The 15261-nt window shown below is 38.5% G+C and overlaps 2 protein-coding genes across 4 annotated transcripts in view; both read right to left on the bottom strand.

The window, feature by feature from the left end:
• Positions 1–1085: 1085 nt before the first annotated feature.
• LOC140311668 (uncharacterized) lies at positions 1086–11371 on the bottom strand. Of its 3 annotated transcripts, none has more exons than XM_072389118.1 (11): positions 11277–11371; positions 7971–9746; positions 7058–7163; positions 6198–6345; positions 5999–6046; positions 5774–5851; positions 5206–5343; positions 4191–4274; positions 2710–2760; positions 2405–2523; positions 1086–2275 (listed from the first exon to the last, which is right to left on the bottom strand). In XM_072389118.1, exons 2-10 carry the CDS (start codon positions 9463–9465, stop codon positions 2413–2415), a joined length of 2259 nt encoding a protein of 752 aa, XP_072245219.1. In that variant the 5' UTR covers positions 9466–9746; positions 11277–11371; the 3' UTR covers positions 1086–2275; positions 2405–2412. The 3 variants fall into 3 exon arrangements, with proteins under 3 accessions (XP_072245219.1, XP_072245218.1, XP_072245217.1); XM_072389117.1 differs by having other exon boundaries at positions 2399–2523; XM_072389116.1 differs by having other exon boundaries at positions 1086–2523.
• Positions 11372–12441: 1070 nt separating this feature from the next.
• Positions 12442–15261, bottom strand: part of anos1b (anosmin 1b) — a 48633-nt gene continuing 45813 nt past the window's right edge. The window contains exons 13-15 of the mRNA XM_072389134.1: positions 14968–15200; positions 13611–13754; positions 12442–13468 (exon numbers count right to left, since the gene is read on the bottom strand). Coding sequence (XP_072245235.1) covers positions 13614–13754; positions 14968–15200 — 374 coding nt within the window. The 3' untranslated portion in view covers positions 12442–13468; positions 13611–13613. The remainder of the gene's footprint in view (positions 13469–13610; positions 13755–14967; positions 15201–15261) is intronic.

A 15261-nucleotide genomic window follows, 5' to 3' on the forward strand; every position in this document is an offset into this window, starting at 1 on the left:
AATTCAGATCTCATTCATAACATCTGTTAGTTTGTGTGATACCCATCCAACAGAGCCACTTGTATATAATAATCCAGTTTGGCTCGGAAGATGGTTTTAGGAAGTCTGTTGGTGGTTTCAAACATCAGAATGATGATGGCAACTCTCAGTGATGAAGAAATTTCCTTTTCTGACCTGTACCTTCAGACAGTCCCGCCTCACATGTCTACACGCAAGACTCTCAACCTGCAGGCTTGGTCTTCACTCTGACATGTATCATCAACTGGAAGACCTTATAAAGACAGGAGTTTACCCTCTTGAATATGAGCACCTTAGTCAATAAGGCAAGCCTGTCACAATAGACCACAATGTAGTTAAAGGTCATGCCAGCATACATGTGATAATCTTCATTCCTCTGAATGACAGCTGAGTAAAAATATTTTTTTACTTTTTGTGGTACATTTTTACCATTTGATAGAGATGAATGACTAACTGATAGTTTATGGTCTTATTTTGCTCTACCAACATATCTGCCTTGTGCAGTTTTTCCTTAGACGACAATAAAGACATCTGTTATATGTTAATAAATCAATAACTCTAATTCTTTATCAGATTAAGTACATTTTTAAATTATTAGCAGGCTTATACTATGACAGTACATACAAGTTAATAGAGTAAGCCATTAATCGCAACTCACTCATAGGGCAGTCCCCTACTAAAGTTTCATAATTGTGTCAGCCCGTGGAATAGCTGGACAGCAGATCTGAATACTTATTTAAATATCTAATTATTTCAGCAGGAAACCACTCAAAAACATGCTGTTGTTTTGTCATTGTTGGCAAACCCATGTAGACAGATGAGAAAAAAACATGAACTAAAGCCATTTAGTTCTAAAACATTAAAAAAAATAGAAATATTTAAGGGTTGTTAAACGTTCTACATGCCAGTTCCTTCAAGATTTATTGGAACCTGCATGTGACTTACTCTCCTTACTTTAACAACCCATTCTTATCATTTCTTTCCATTCTTATTTTAACCTTAACTATCTCTCAAGGACTTTTGTAGATAAGCATTTAATAACTGCTGAAATAAATGTGCATCAAATGTCCCAGCAGTATTGGCCTTTTAATAACAACTATAAAAACAGTCTGGAAACCATTGTGGTTTTTAGCAAAAGCAAGCACACACAGTAGTAGGCCAGTAAAGGTACAACACAATCTGTAAATACATATAAGTGAACATAACAACAAATCCAGGTTGGACAGAGGAATTTAATCAAAGTGGCTGAGGTCCACTTCTCTCACTGTTGGGAAGCCACTCTAATCACGCACCTGTGTTAATGCATCCATACTCTGAAGCACAGCATAAAGTTGGTGGTCCTTGTATCAGCAACTAGTTTTACAGCATAACAGAAAATTTACAAATGAGCCTGAAAGACGCATGGACTCAACTGTGAGAAGTATTTTTGAAATGGTTTTCAATAAAGGGCTGGACTATGCTGGCTTAAAATTCAACACAAGTATGTGCTCACAGCAAAGGAAAAATAACTAAATATCATCAAAAACTATAATTTTATTAAGAAACTGGTTGAAGCAGGGTGTCATAAACCAGACACTTTGGACAAAAAATGATGTTGCAAAATCTTGATCCCGGTTTGAAGCCAGTAGTTTGTGGAAGAAGAAGAAGAAAAAAAAAAAAAACATGATCAGAACATTCAACGGATATTTCTGACTTCAACGGATAGGCCTCAAACCGTGCAAAGAGAGGGAAATTAACTTAGACCTTCAAGTTTTAAGTGAACAGCTGGTCCACTGTATCACATATGCTAGCTTTTCAAACATGTTATAAAACATGCACATAACTGTAAGTACACTACAGCTGTAAAGTCCAGCATAAAATGAACTGTTAAAAATGTCATTCATGTTAAAATGGCCCTTTAGGAGGTAAGGCCACTCCATTTGGGATGAAGGTTGATCTGACCAGCACACCTGGTACATGTTGGTGTAACAGCTTCCACAGTCAAAGTTAGCACTGTGTTCTCTTGTTGTTGTTGTTGTTGTTAGGCCATACAGATTAAATCCTCTCAGGACAGCAAATGTAGAAAGCAGAAGCAACGTGAAGTGTCCAGTGTCCAACATTTTCGAGGGTCAGTAGGAGGCCACTTCAGTAGTTCTCTGCAAGTTTGCAAATAAGATTCCGCTCGGCTACAGACTGATATTGAACTCCCAAAGTTACAGAAAATCTCAAGTAATCGCCACTGCTGTCAGTCAAAGAGGAACGTGGCACTTAGGGCTCCCTGGAATACAGATGGCCAAGTTGTGTTAGCTTATATAACAGACTGTCAGTGAGAAATGCTAAATGACAGACTTGGACAGAACATCTTATGTAACCAGGGAAGCAGACAGTAAGTGAAGGCAACCGTTACGCAGCTGTTCAGTCGTTGAGGCGAAAGTCGCACAGCTCCTTGTAGATTCTCTTTCTAATGCGAGGCATGTCATCCTGGCTGAAGAGCAGGGGCTGCTTTACTGAGAGACGACGGCAGTACTGACAAAGAAAGACGGACAGCAATGTAAAAAAGATCCCCAATCTCCACATTAAAGGGCAAAAACTGATAAAAGCTTGATAGAAACCAGAGGCAGGAAGCAGATTTATTTGGCTGTGAAACAAGATAAATAAAGCTAAGAGAGTGAAAAAAAAAAAAAGGGAACAGGACACAGGAAATACTCTCACCTCAAGGACAAAAACTCCACAGTCGCTGTCATTTTTCTGCTGAGGAATACCCTGAGAAGTCAACAAGTCACAATCAAACAGGGAGGCAGACAATGCTAAAAGCCCCTGGACTACAAGGTGTACGTCTCTAAACATATCCAGTTATATGCATGCTGCTGTGTTGTTTATTTGACTTTGTAGTGTGAAGAGACTGAAAAATAACCTGAATATAACAGATATTCAGGATGCATAGGCCGAAATTGTTTTCCTCATTTTTAATTAGAAAAATATGTCTCATTAACGTCAATGTGCCAGACAATGTATAACTCTTATTCCAAATAATTGAGGGGTGCATGCGGTGTAGTGGTTAGAGCTGACGCCTCACAGCAAGAGGGTTCCTGGTTTGAGCAGCGGGGTCCCTTTCATGGTCACTTCTGTCCAACTATCAGACTGTTTAATGCACATTTAACAGCCAAGCATTCAAGAAGCAATAAAGCAGACCATTTTTTCAGAATTTAGCTGCTGTCCTTCACCAAACTTAATTAGTAATTTAATAAACAGAAGTGAATTTAATACTTTAAACAAACGATTTGGCTTTATAATGTATAACAGCTTCACCCACATAGTATCTACCATAAATTCCGGACTATAAGCTGCTACTTTTTTCCCAGGCTTTGAGCACCGCGGCATAAAATACGGTGCGAATAATTTTTTTTTTTTTTCATGATGTTAAAAAACATTTTGCCTTGTAACATTAGACCAGTAAAATTAAGATGAGATTTTTTTTTTCAGCCGTGGTACAGGCACTGTTCGAAAAAAAAAGCATTTACACCTCGTTTTTGTGCATTACCGATAGGTCTTTAAGTTAAAATCATCGGTGTTACAGGCACTGCCCGGAGAAAAAAGCATTTGCAGTATGTATTTGTTTACGTTAGCATACACATTTAATTAAAAATCCTCATGTCTTACATCTTTCTGTGTAAATATCTCATATTACAATGTGGACACCCGCAGCTTGGATGTACGGATGGATTTTCTTTTTAATATTAGAGGGTGCGGCTTATATTCAGTTTATTTGGCTTGACTTTTTAAATAACCCTAATGCCCTCCTGCTGGCATATTTAGGTACGCACAGATTCAAAATGTTTCATGAAATATTGCATACGTTGAATCTACAAGCTGGACCAGCTGTGGTACAGTGTTCTGTTTTACTCATTACTTTATGTTCTATTGATTTTAAGAGCTGTTTTTGTTCTATTTTTATCTGCTTTAATTCAACACAGACCATTTAAAAAGTAAAGATGCTGGATGAGTGTTAGACAAACATTCCTTATAACAGGCACATGCCAGCAAAATCAAGATGATATTATAATGTCCATGAAATAGTTTCTTTATCTTTATCTCAATATTTGATATGCTTTCCATATTCTACAGTGAGCTCTGCAAATAACTGCCTGTAAAGGTTTTAAAGGCACAAAATGAACACAGTATGATACGGTTACCTTGATAATGGTTATCTTCCAGCCTTTCTGGAAAGCTAACTGCTTCTTCTCTCTCGCCTCTGACAAAAGATACTTCATAATGTTCTGATAGGAGAGAACAAAGACACACACACATGGTCAGAGTTATGCTCAGAAGACAAGAGTGTAACACTGTAATTCGTTCACATTCCAAAGAAAGAGAAAAGTTCATAACTTCAACAGTGGCTTAAATTTCAGTTCAGGAGACATAAAAATTATGTCAACTGTACAAGAAGTGCCATAGAGGAACATAAATCAAATCTTTTTTTGTCTTGTTAAACAGATTTAACCAGGAAACTGCATGCCTTGGTGTTAATCTCCATAATCTTTAGCTGGACCCCAACCTCTCCAAACACAACGACTGCATTATCAAAACATGTGGTTTAATGAGTTTATGACATGCTAAACTCATTGTTTCATATACTGCCTGCATAGTTCAATCCAACTTTTCACGAAACCTTTCTCCTTTGTAAATGTGACCACATCTACACAGCAGTCAAAACTGCATGGTATTAATGCAGTTATGTAGAAATCTTTCAGGCACCCAAAATCACAACTTTGCTGCTAGTAGCTACAGTCTTGTGAAAAAGGAAGAACATCAACTTTTAATACGATGATTGTATGTGTCCAAGCTTATAATCTGATAATCTGATCACTATTAGGTCTTAAAATTGAGTTAACACAACCTCAGATTAACAACAAACACAAAGACAAAGTCAAAATGCAGAAGCACAATGTGAAAAACTAAGTACAGCCTTACTGCTGACATTGGAATAAAGTTGCAGTGAGGTGCTGCAAAGCAAATACACCTAATTAATTGATCATCATTAAAGTGCGACCACCTCTACAAAAGCTCAAGTTTTGGCAGTTTTCTGGTCTGGTGCAATCAGGTTTGTGTTAACACAACACCAACGAGGACATCAGCAATCTTATGTCTGGTGATCTTGCCTCATACGAACAAAAACCTAAACACATTAGCATGCATGGCGGCACTCACATCTGTGGTGTGTCTGAAGACGATGCCTTGGCTGTCATAGTAGCTGATGGTTTTGGTTGCCATGGTGACCGTGACAAGAGACCAGTGTATTTCTAAATGAATTGGAATTAACACCAGCCACTTGGAGAATAAGTCGACCTGAAAGAAACCCACAAATTACCATAAACTTGATGAGATACAAAGAACAACAAAGCATTGCATTAGTCCACATAGTCATTAAACACAGAGAACAATATAAAAGCCTGGTTTTCAAGTACAAATGATCTAATGTATGAAAGAACACTCAAATACCTTCTACTGTAGAAAGAAAGGTTGAGCATAAAAAAAAAACTTCTGACATCCTCTACTTGCAAAGTCTGGCAGTCAGCTGGATGGAAATGGTGGTTTTAAGATTTGCTGAATGTATGCAGTTCACACGCTGAATTTAGTCGATCACACCATACAGACATGCTCATGTTAAGCTAAATCTGATTTCCTGCAGTAAACTAAAATAAAGCTCTCACTCAAAGTGGCAAATAAAAGTCGTATCCAGCTGCAGTCAGTGATAGTGTTAAGACTTCCTCCTCACTTTTTTAGTCCATCTTTTCACACCGTCGTAACCTTTGGCAACGAGCTGCTTGTGGAAAAAGCTGTTGAAAAAATGAACCTAAGAGAGAGAAGTTAAAACTCATTACACCCAAAAGGTCTTTAAAACGTGAACATTTTCTCATACACTTAGATCTGATACTTACTAAGATATTCATCTTGTAATGATAAAATTTGAAGCACAAGCACACGACACACCCAGACTTACTTTGTGCTCCGTTGCCTCCATAATGAGTTCTCCGTACATGTTGATAATCTGAAGTCAGAAGAACAGAGCAAGAAATGAATGTCATTCAAAGACTGCAAAGACAAAGCAACTTTTGAATCTATAAATAACAGATTAAAGTGCATTTACTGGATGGAGAAAGCATTCTGCATATCTGTTAACCTCTCTGTCCTCTCTTTACCTGGTCATTGAGCCAGTTCTGTTCCTCCAGCGTGCTGAGGTCATCCAGGCTCAGTGTGTGTTTATTATACATGACCATGAAGCCAGCTATCGGAGCAGAAGCCAGCCCAGCCCTGTACCGAGTCATCTCCCCTTTAATGTCCAGTCCACTTCAACAGATATGAAACAGACCCACGGTGAGGAAGAATGCAGCCACATTTCCAAATATGACTTCATCTGTTTAATACATTCTTAATGACAGTCAATAGAACATGACAGGTTCAGATAAGAGGACAGATGCCAAAGGGTTGATTGTTTAAGAAATTCAGAAAAAAACAGTAAGTGAACACAAAGGTCATTACCAGAAATAAAAGTGTTACAATGGGATTTTAATCAAGGCATTTCTGTTTCCGAACTGATCTTTCCCGAAACAGTAGCATCATTACAATAATGTAAAAACTGCCGACTTGGTGAAAGTTAGGATCAAACAAGAAAGAGTGTTTCTTCTTATTAATGGATAGATTTACTCCGCTAGTAGAAATGGTCTATTAAACTGTAAAGTGTGGCTCAACTTTAACAGTTCTCATTTAGTCAAATCTGCAGTTCTTAATGCAGTTCTCTGATAAGATTTACTGTGACTGAAAGTGCACGCAGACAAGGTTGATGGGATATATAAACATAGGTGTTATTCTGAGCCAGTCTGCGTATCAAACAACCTTAAGCAGTCAGATTTCACTTCAGAAGAGAAAAATAAATGGTTTCAACTCAAAGAAAATGTAGCTTGTCAACTTTTAAAATCATTCTACATCAGTGCTCACAGAGCTGAAATCAGATGTTGGTGTGTTTGTGTATGTATGCATACATGCGTGTGTGTGCGCTGACCTGTTTCTGAGGTCAGAGTTGCCTTTCTTCTTCAGGTGTTCCAGGACATCAGATTCACTGAGAGGAGTGAAGCTGCCATATTTCACATAGAAGCTCTCCAGAAACTCTACAACATAAGTCAATAGAAACTCGATCATATGAATCATTAGGTTATGGTTATGGATTCATCTGTTTTACCAGCAATCACAGCATTTAAAATTGATTAAATGTAGGCATGTGTACTAAACTATATTGTTTTGCATTTTTAAATCTAAGAACATGCAAACTATTGATCTTGCACATCCTCAACCCCTGTTCTCTGGTTTATAAAGTTTATCTGCAAACATTTGTTGCTGCCCCAAAACAAAAGTACATAATCCTGTATAATTTGTGCAGATTTGATCAAATTCTTGGTAAACAAAAATGTATCTTTCATTAAAATTGTGTTCTGAGAGACAAAATATCTTATGGAATTGAGGATGAGTATTAGTACTATTAATATATCACATTAATGCTGTGTAGACAGATATGATGCTACAAAGAAAAGAAAAATCAAACCTATTTTAAGTTAGTTAACATCAACAGTGCTCGGTTCATGTAGGCCTACCACAAAATGGCTTTAAAATCAGTTGCAAGTGATTGAAACAAACAATGAAACTATTTTCTATTGTGGAAACAAGCCTGTTTTGGGGAAAATGACAAGAGCCAGAAGCGCTCTTAATGATGCACAAACTCAAGTTAAGATCAAGTCTGCGTGTATCTATGTTTCATGAACGGGTTCGTAAATGTTTTACATCAAGCGACTGAAAAAGGGCCGATGTCCTGAGGAGGTGCACCTTTAAGTTTCCATGTTAAAACATCAATCATTTAGCATGCTTCATTAGACCAGACGGCCAGAAAGACCTTGGAAGTGTGTGTTCTTATCACATCTTACCGTGAACAGCATCAGTAAGCTGCTCCAGGCTCTCTTTTTTCTGTGTATCTGGATCCTTATTTTTTTCTTCTGCTTGATTTTTAACCAACATTTCTTCCATCTCATCTTTTGCCCAGGTGCCAGGCTGACAGTACAGTCTGTGGTCGCTTAAAGCCCAGCAGTTCTGCACGCTGCTCACCGTAATAGGGCTGTGGCTGGAAGGGTGAGCCATGGATGGGTGGGAAGTTTCCACCTCCATAGGTGTGGATGTGTGGTCACGGTCTGTTGCTGTAGAGACATTTCCATTGGACAAAGATACTGGTAAAGGAACTTGGTCCATTCCATCAAGGATTTGGTCCATCTGCAAGTCAGAGTCAAGGTCCAGAAAAGTTCCTAATCTTGAAGCATGACCTGGTTGCAATGAAACAGACAGTTGCCCATCTGTAGGCTCACTCACAATCATGCTGTCCTCTTCTATCTCTCCTTCCGTGTCAGATAAGTTTACTGTGTCTCCATTTCCAAACGGACAATCAACTGAGCGAGGATCATTTTGGTCTCTGCGGTGCATCTGTGAATCTTGTTTTTCCTCTGATTTCTGCACCAACATTGCCTGGGCTAAGGCACCTGCCCTTGAACTGATGACAACACTACCTTTAACGCTCTCTTTTGTCTGAGCATTAACTTCCATTGTTGATGGAGTTATGGCTTTTGCGTGTCCTCCCCCTCGACCTCGGACCATGAGCGCTCCCCTGAATGTTGTTCCCAACAATCTTTTGTTCACATCCCCTCTGTCCCCACCTCCTCTATCTGCTTCACCTGCATCTACTGAGCATACTTCTGACAAATCTTCCTTTTTCTGCACAGCCCCTCTCTCTGAAGCAACACAGTTCCTTATTGGTCCATCTTGGGAGGTGACTGGGACCGGCATGGCGTCAGGGGTGTCTGACTGAGTGTCGTTCCCCTGCATGTCACTTTCATCCTTCACTTCCTGTACTTTCTCCTTGGTCAAGTCAAAGTTTTTGATAAGTGTCAACTGCCCCACTTTTCTTTTAGGCATGTCCACGAAGTCCCTGCCATCCCCTCTACCTCTCCCCCTTCCTCTCCCCCTCCCTCGACCCAAGGTTCTGACATTGTGTCCCTCACTGTTGGGGCCACAGCAGTCGCAGGCCTTAGGAGTCCTTCTTCGGCCTGATGTACGGCCATTGACTGGGCCTTGAGCAGGGATTGGCGTCTGTTTAGAGGTCAAGACCGGTGCCGGACTCGAGTTAGTGTTTAATGCGTTTGCTGAAGTAACAACATGGGGTTTTGTATCAGCAGGTGTCAAAGCAGAGGGCTGGGTCAAACCTAAGCTAGATGTAAGGTCTGCAGTGATGAACTTTGTAGGGATCTGCTTCAGATCCTGATTTGTGGTACCTCCAGAGGTAGACACTAAAGGAGGTGCTGTCGCAGGAACAGTTAACTGAGGTGACACTGATGTTGTCGTTTTCATTGGGGAAGCAGAGCCGCTGTGAACCATGACGTCCCCCTTTGGCTCTTCAACCCCATCCCCAAGACCCCCTTTCCACACTGCAGCCCTCTCCTCCCTTTTGGTTGGCTGGTTTACAAATACTGTAGTTTGTTCTTTCTTTATTTTATAGTGCTCAAATTTTTCTCCAAATGTTCCTCTGAAAGACTATTTTGTTGTGGAGAAAAGCAGTTGTTCTCAAGCCTTTCCCACCACAGAAATCACGGATGACAGCAGACAAGGACATGTCAGGGTGCGAGTGTTCTTCAGTGTTTCAAAAGCACCATAGTCTCCTAATCAGAGCAAGTTGGAAAATGATGAGAAAGAGAGAAGAGAAAGGAAAAAATAAATAAACAAGTTTAGAGAAACGTCCATCACAACTTTCTATTTGCCCAGAATTAGTTATGACACTGCATCTATCGCCTCCTGGTATGTAATAAACATATCAGTCTTTGAGCTAGAAGGACCAACGTTTCATTCTACTCTGCCTCTCGATAATTTGAATTGCAAAACAATTAATTTTGACTTTACTTCTTCTTTTTAAAGTTCAACTTGGCATCATATCATTGTAACTTTTATCTCAAAGTAAATCTCTACATGTGAATCGTAACTGTACACAACCTTTTAAGAATGTTTCTTATTGCTTACATGCCTGAATGAAAGTACTTCAGCATTTTGCATTATTCAGCAAACAACTGTATGACACTAACAGAAATAATAGAAATGTCTTATTTCCACTAATACTTCATCATTGTCATTTTAGATTATTAGTCTGTTTCTCTGTTGTTGTTGACTGACATAAAGCGTTTATTTTTAGATGGCTAACTTTATATATTTGACCAAGTACATATTAATGAGCAGAAGGAAAGTTTTTGTTTGTTTGTTTGTTTTAACTAAAACTAATGTATAGACTAAATGAAAGGTAAAAGCTATTTAATCACCGACTGTAATGTTTGTATGACAAAATGCTGTCAAGGTAAGTTTCAAGATCGTGACAGCACGAAATGCCATTCGTCCATTTTCCTGGGTTACAGTTCACTGTAAGTGGACAACTGTCTGTACTCAGCACATATAAAAGGGTGTGCACAAAATTCATGTAGGTTATTTTAAATGCTAAACATTAGTGTCACTACACTGTTGCTGTTTACTTGTTGCACTTTCATCTATTTCTTTTTTGCTTGTGATCAGTCGCTAACAGAAATACTACAGAGCTATTATTTTCAACTAAGTGGTGTTGAGATGGGAGTCATTTGTTGCTCTAACGTGGGGGCATATGAATCACTGGCACACAAAGGCAAGTGCTCGACTTACATAGCTAACCTGAAAATATGTTCCTTAAATTAAGGAAAAATTATCGTGAGCAATGTCAACAAGATGGCAGATGTGTCACCATTACTGAGGTGCCAAATTTTCATTTCTGGGCTTTAGTCAGTTTTTAGCATCTTTGCAATGACACCTAAAGTCACACATTCAGAAAGTAACTAAGTTAATTAAAACTACCTCGTTAACTGGGATTTTCTGACATTTGACATCGAACAAATGGAGCGTGTTTATGCATAATTACAAAATACCACGTGCCATCAGATGAAATACCTATGTATAACATGACATTTCACAAAGTTAGTATAAGAAAGTAATTTCCCTGAAGCTAGCCGACTTAGCTAGCTGCAGCCAAAACACAAAGCAGCGATTTCCTCCATTTGCAGAAGGAAGTTGAAGGCGTCTAAAGACAGAGGAGTTGCAAGTCCATATTCAAATAAGTCTCGACTTGAATAAGCCAAGCATGTAGTTAAAAACCCCAAAGAAACACGGTTATACCTTACCTTGTCTATCAAATAACAAACTGAGTTTCGCCTGGCCACGATTTGAAGAAACAACAATCCAAGCAGTCGTCGCTCCTTGATTACGTCATGGCTCCAGGCTCAGCTCGGCAGCATCCGGAACCTCCCGAAGTAGCCCACTACTCTTTCTTTCTTTTTTCCTTCCTTCCTCCTTTCCTTATTAACTCTTTATTTAAGCTAAAAAAGGCTTTTCATGTAAAAAATACCGAAGAACGTTAAAAGACTAAATCAGTCAATCAAATCACAGATTTGCTGGATAGAAATTAATTTACTCACTGGAGAATAACAAACCTTTGCTTTCACTACCTAAACATATGAAAACATTTGTTCAGTGTTGCACATCAGCTTATAGAAATTGTAGCCCATTCCTCTGAATAAAACTACTTGCTTTCCACAACATTTCCAGGGGACTAAAATCAGGATTTTGACTTTGCTGTTACTTAACATAAACCTTACTTCTCTTGAACCGTTCTCTGGTTGAACAACTCTTGCTTTTGGTCACTGTCTTGCTGGATGATACACATTCTGTTACGATTTGATTCAGATGTCCAAACATTTTTCTTTAGAATTCACTAATATAATTTAGAATTCATGTTTCCATATATGAGGGCAAACTCTCCTGGTCCACGCTCTTGTCAGTCATCAATCTACAGTCTGCATGTTGGCAACGTCCGTAGCAATGTTCGTTTTGGAGAGAAGTGACTTTCTTCTGGCAGCCCTGCCATGCCCACCATTGTTGGCAAGAGTTTTCCTGATTGTTAAAATACTACTATTAGCCATTGTGAGAAAGGCCCCAATGACTCCTTATTACCATCCCATCACCTTAAAATTTGCTGGTAATCCCAGAGGCTCACATTATTTTGTCACACACAAGCACTGAGTAATAATAGACCATTTCCCCAATGAGCAAATGGCCATGCCCATATTTTTGTCTCATTCGTTTTACTGGAATCTCTTAAGAATTTCCCTTATGACCACCTTCACCTTTGACAAACATGACTGTGACCAAGTCATTTGACACTAAATGTAAGAAATCTTTGTTACCATAGAAAATAAAAAAAATGGAACTGGCTAATGTTATTACGGTACATAATTCTTTTTAGCATCAACGTTTCTAATTGCCACAACAATGACACAACGCACAAAGTGTCTCGACAACCTTTAATTACAAAACACTAAGACATGAAAAAAAAAACAATAAATAAAATGGATGGCCAAAAAGTAGAGGAATCATCTACAAAATTATGAACCATAAAAAAAGGTTTCAGATAGAATATCAACACGGTAGTTACAGGTTGGACGACACCAGTAACTTCCAACCTTTTCAAAGCAATGATATGACTTTTATAAGCACAAAGAGCAGAATGCAACAAGTTCAGACAGATAAGAGTAAAAAAAAACATGAACAAAATATCAAAATATTTGAGCTTACATCAAGACTTTTCCACGCCACGGGAAACGCAGAAGATTACTCACTGTAGTAAACACACTGTGTTGCTTTACATTACCGTTTGTACAGAAGGTCAGTGCTATATTATTCTCTACGTGTATGACAGACAAAAATAATAAGTCTCTTTACAATTGTCTTTGGCTAATTTGATAGTTTAAAAGTTTTTAAAGTAAATTAATCCCATCTAACTGCCATAGAGATGCAGCCGTTTAAGAAGTCAAACTTTTAACTTACCCTCCTTACAATACTGTATTGCCAGTACAGTGTCTGGGCATGAATGACGATGCAAGAAATCATTTGAAAAATGCTTTAATTTTTGTGAGAAAAAAAAAAGCATATGTTTTTCATTGCTAACTGTAGGTACTTAGTGCTGTTTAAACTGGCACCATATACAGGGACAGTTAAAATCATTTTTAACCAAAAAGAGGGAAAAAAATAAGGCCATTTCCATGATAAATCAATGACTAAGATCTTCCGATTTGAACAAGCTCACAATTTGCATGATATTAGAAATGCAATCAAACAGAAACAACATCCTCAAAGCTGGAAAAAAATCCATATGAGAGAAATTCACTTTACACAAAGTAACTTTCTTTAAGTTACATTTTTGGGCATTTTTTCTGCACTTGACCTGCAATGAAATCTTGCTGCAGTGGAAAACAGTAGAGAAGTGGATGTTGGTGGAGATGAATGAGGTGCAGCTTGAAGTTTTCTGTTTATAGCCCTGAAGAGTTGATTGGTAGAGATTATCAAGTGAACAGAAAATTGGCACATTTTCAAATATGAATGAAGAAAATAAATTTATATCATCATAAAAGAATTCAAATCTAACCATCAAATTTTCAAGAGTTTATGAGTGTTTCTACCTATCAAAGTGTGGTGTTGAAAGCTGGAGTGTGTATGGTCTTTGAGACTGCAGCGCCACTCTTGCCACCTGCTGTTAGCACCTGGATCTGCAGCTGATACACGCTGTCAGCGTGAAGACCACCAACTGTCACTGACCGCTGAAACTGTGAGGGGGGGGCGGTTCACAGAAACACAAGGTTAAAGCATTAATAGCATGATAAAATGTTAAAAGTTGAGTATAGATATATAACATATTTTTTATATTTACATCACATCTAAAAAAAAAAAGAAAATCCATTAATAAGTGTTTTTTAATGAACTGTGTAAAAAGTGTTAGTGTAAGTGCTGGGGCCCCTGGACTGGTTTGTTTTTTCTCTTTCTCTTTCTTGGGATCCATAAAGAGCGCCATGCTTTTCACCATTGATGTGTGTCTTGCATACACCTAATGTTGACTTCTTCTGCTATGCAGAAGACACACAATTATATATGTTCCACTGAGTCCTAATAGCACCATAATTTCCCGCATCTTATTCAAACTGATTGAGATCAAAACCTGGAAGTTGAAGTAATTGAAATTACCCATACTTGCCAGAGCATTATCAATATTTGCAAACTTTCTTCAAGCCTAGAAAGCTTGACCAAAATTCTACATAAAGAAGCATGCTGTCTCAGTGTCATATTTGATTCAGAACTGTCTCAATTGACACTCAAGCAACTATATTACTGAAGTCCTGTTCAGCACAAGTGAGGCAGCTTTCCAAGACCATGCCTTTCTTCTCCTGTGCTTATCAAGAGGTCAAAAATGCTTTAATCTTGTCCTGTAAAGGAATACTCCACTGCATTTTAATCTTTATTAAAGAATGCTCCTGCAAAGTTTTTAATAAGTACAAAAAGAAGTGAGCATATTTCACTAGTCCCCGTTTACCTTAACTGGCTGCCTATGAATACGTTTTGAAATTTTATTACCGTTCAAGCTTTAAACGGTCTAACTGCTTGAAATTGCTGCTATTTTGTTTTGAGTGTTTTGTTTTCTCCTGATTTTAATACCTCAATTATCTGTAAAGCACTTTGTGATGTGATTTTGAAAAGTGCTCTATAAAGTTTTATAGATTATAATCCATTAATTGACAGTGTGTCGTCGTGTTTTAAAATTTGTCTTAAACTAGTATTAACTAGTTTTTCCTTTCTCGATGCTTTGAGCATTGACTCTGAAATATATCTGTAAAAAGAAAGGTAAAGAAACTTAATATAAAAACACTTATCAACTCATCGCCCCCACCTGGAAGGCACACCAACATACACACCCAGACACAGTCCCTCTCAGATTTCTGAACCACTACACAATGCTCTCAGTGTAAACCTTTCTCTTTGTCTCACCGGTGCGATTGTCTGCGACTGAGAGATAAGCGAATCCTCCCGTCTCTCTGTTGCTGCGGTGAGCTCAGATTGCAATGTCCAGGTGAACTGGAAGCCCTCAACAGCTGCAGGGTCCAGTGCATGCTGGGACATCCTCCAGCGAAACGTTGTGAGCAGGGTGCCGTTGACTTGTTGGAAGTCTGCAGTCAGCCGCTCTGGGCGCAGTACCACCTTTCCGCCTGCCGGGAGGCGCTCTAATACAGGCACAAGACAAATATTTCCTTCATTATTCACAAAACACTCACCTGAGTTATT

The sequence above is a fragment of the Leuresthes tenuis genome, unplaced genomic scaffold (genome assembly GCF_036924035.1).
Source record: "Leuresthes tenuis unplaced genomic scaffold, fLeuTen1.0.hap1 SCAF_7, whole genome shotgun sequence".
In the NCBI taxonomy this organism is placed as follows: domain Eukaryota; kingdom Metazoa; phylum Chordata; class Actinopteri; order Atheriniformes; family Atherinopsidae; genus Leuresthes; species Leuresthes tenuis.

Excerpts from the sequence above, each read along its gene's own strand:
- LOC140311668 (XM_072389118.1), bottom strand. The coding sequence starts at position 9,465 with ATGGTTCACAGCGGCTCTGCTTCCCCAATGAAAACGACAACATCAGTG. Across the intron at positions 6,346-7,057 it reads AACTCTGACCTCAGAAACAG|TGGACTGGACATTAAAGGGG; the intron begins GTCAGCGCACAC and ends TATCTGTTGAAG. Across the intron at positions 2,761-4,190 it reads GGAAGATAACCATTATCAAG|GGTATTCCTCAGCAGAAAAA; the intron begins GTAACCGTATCA and ends TTGACTTCTCAG.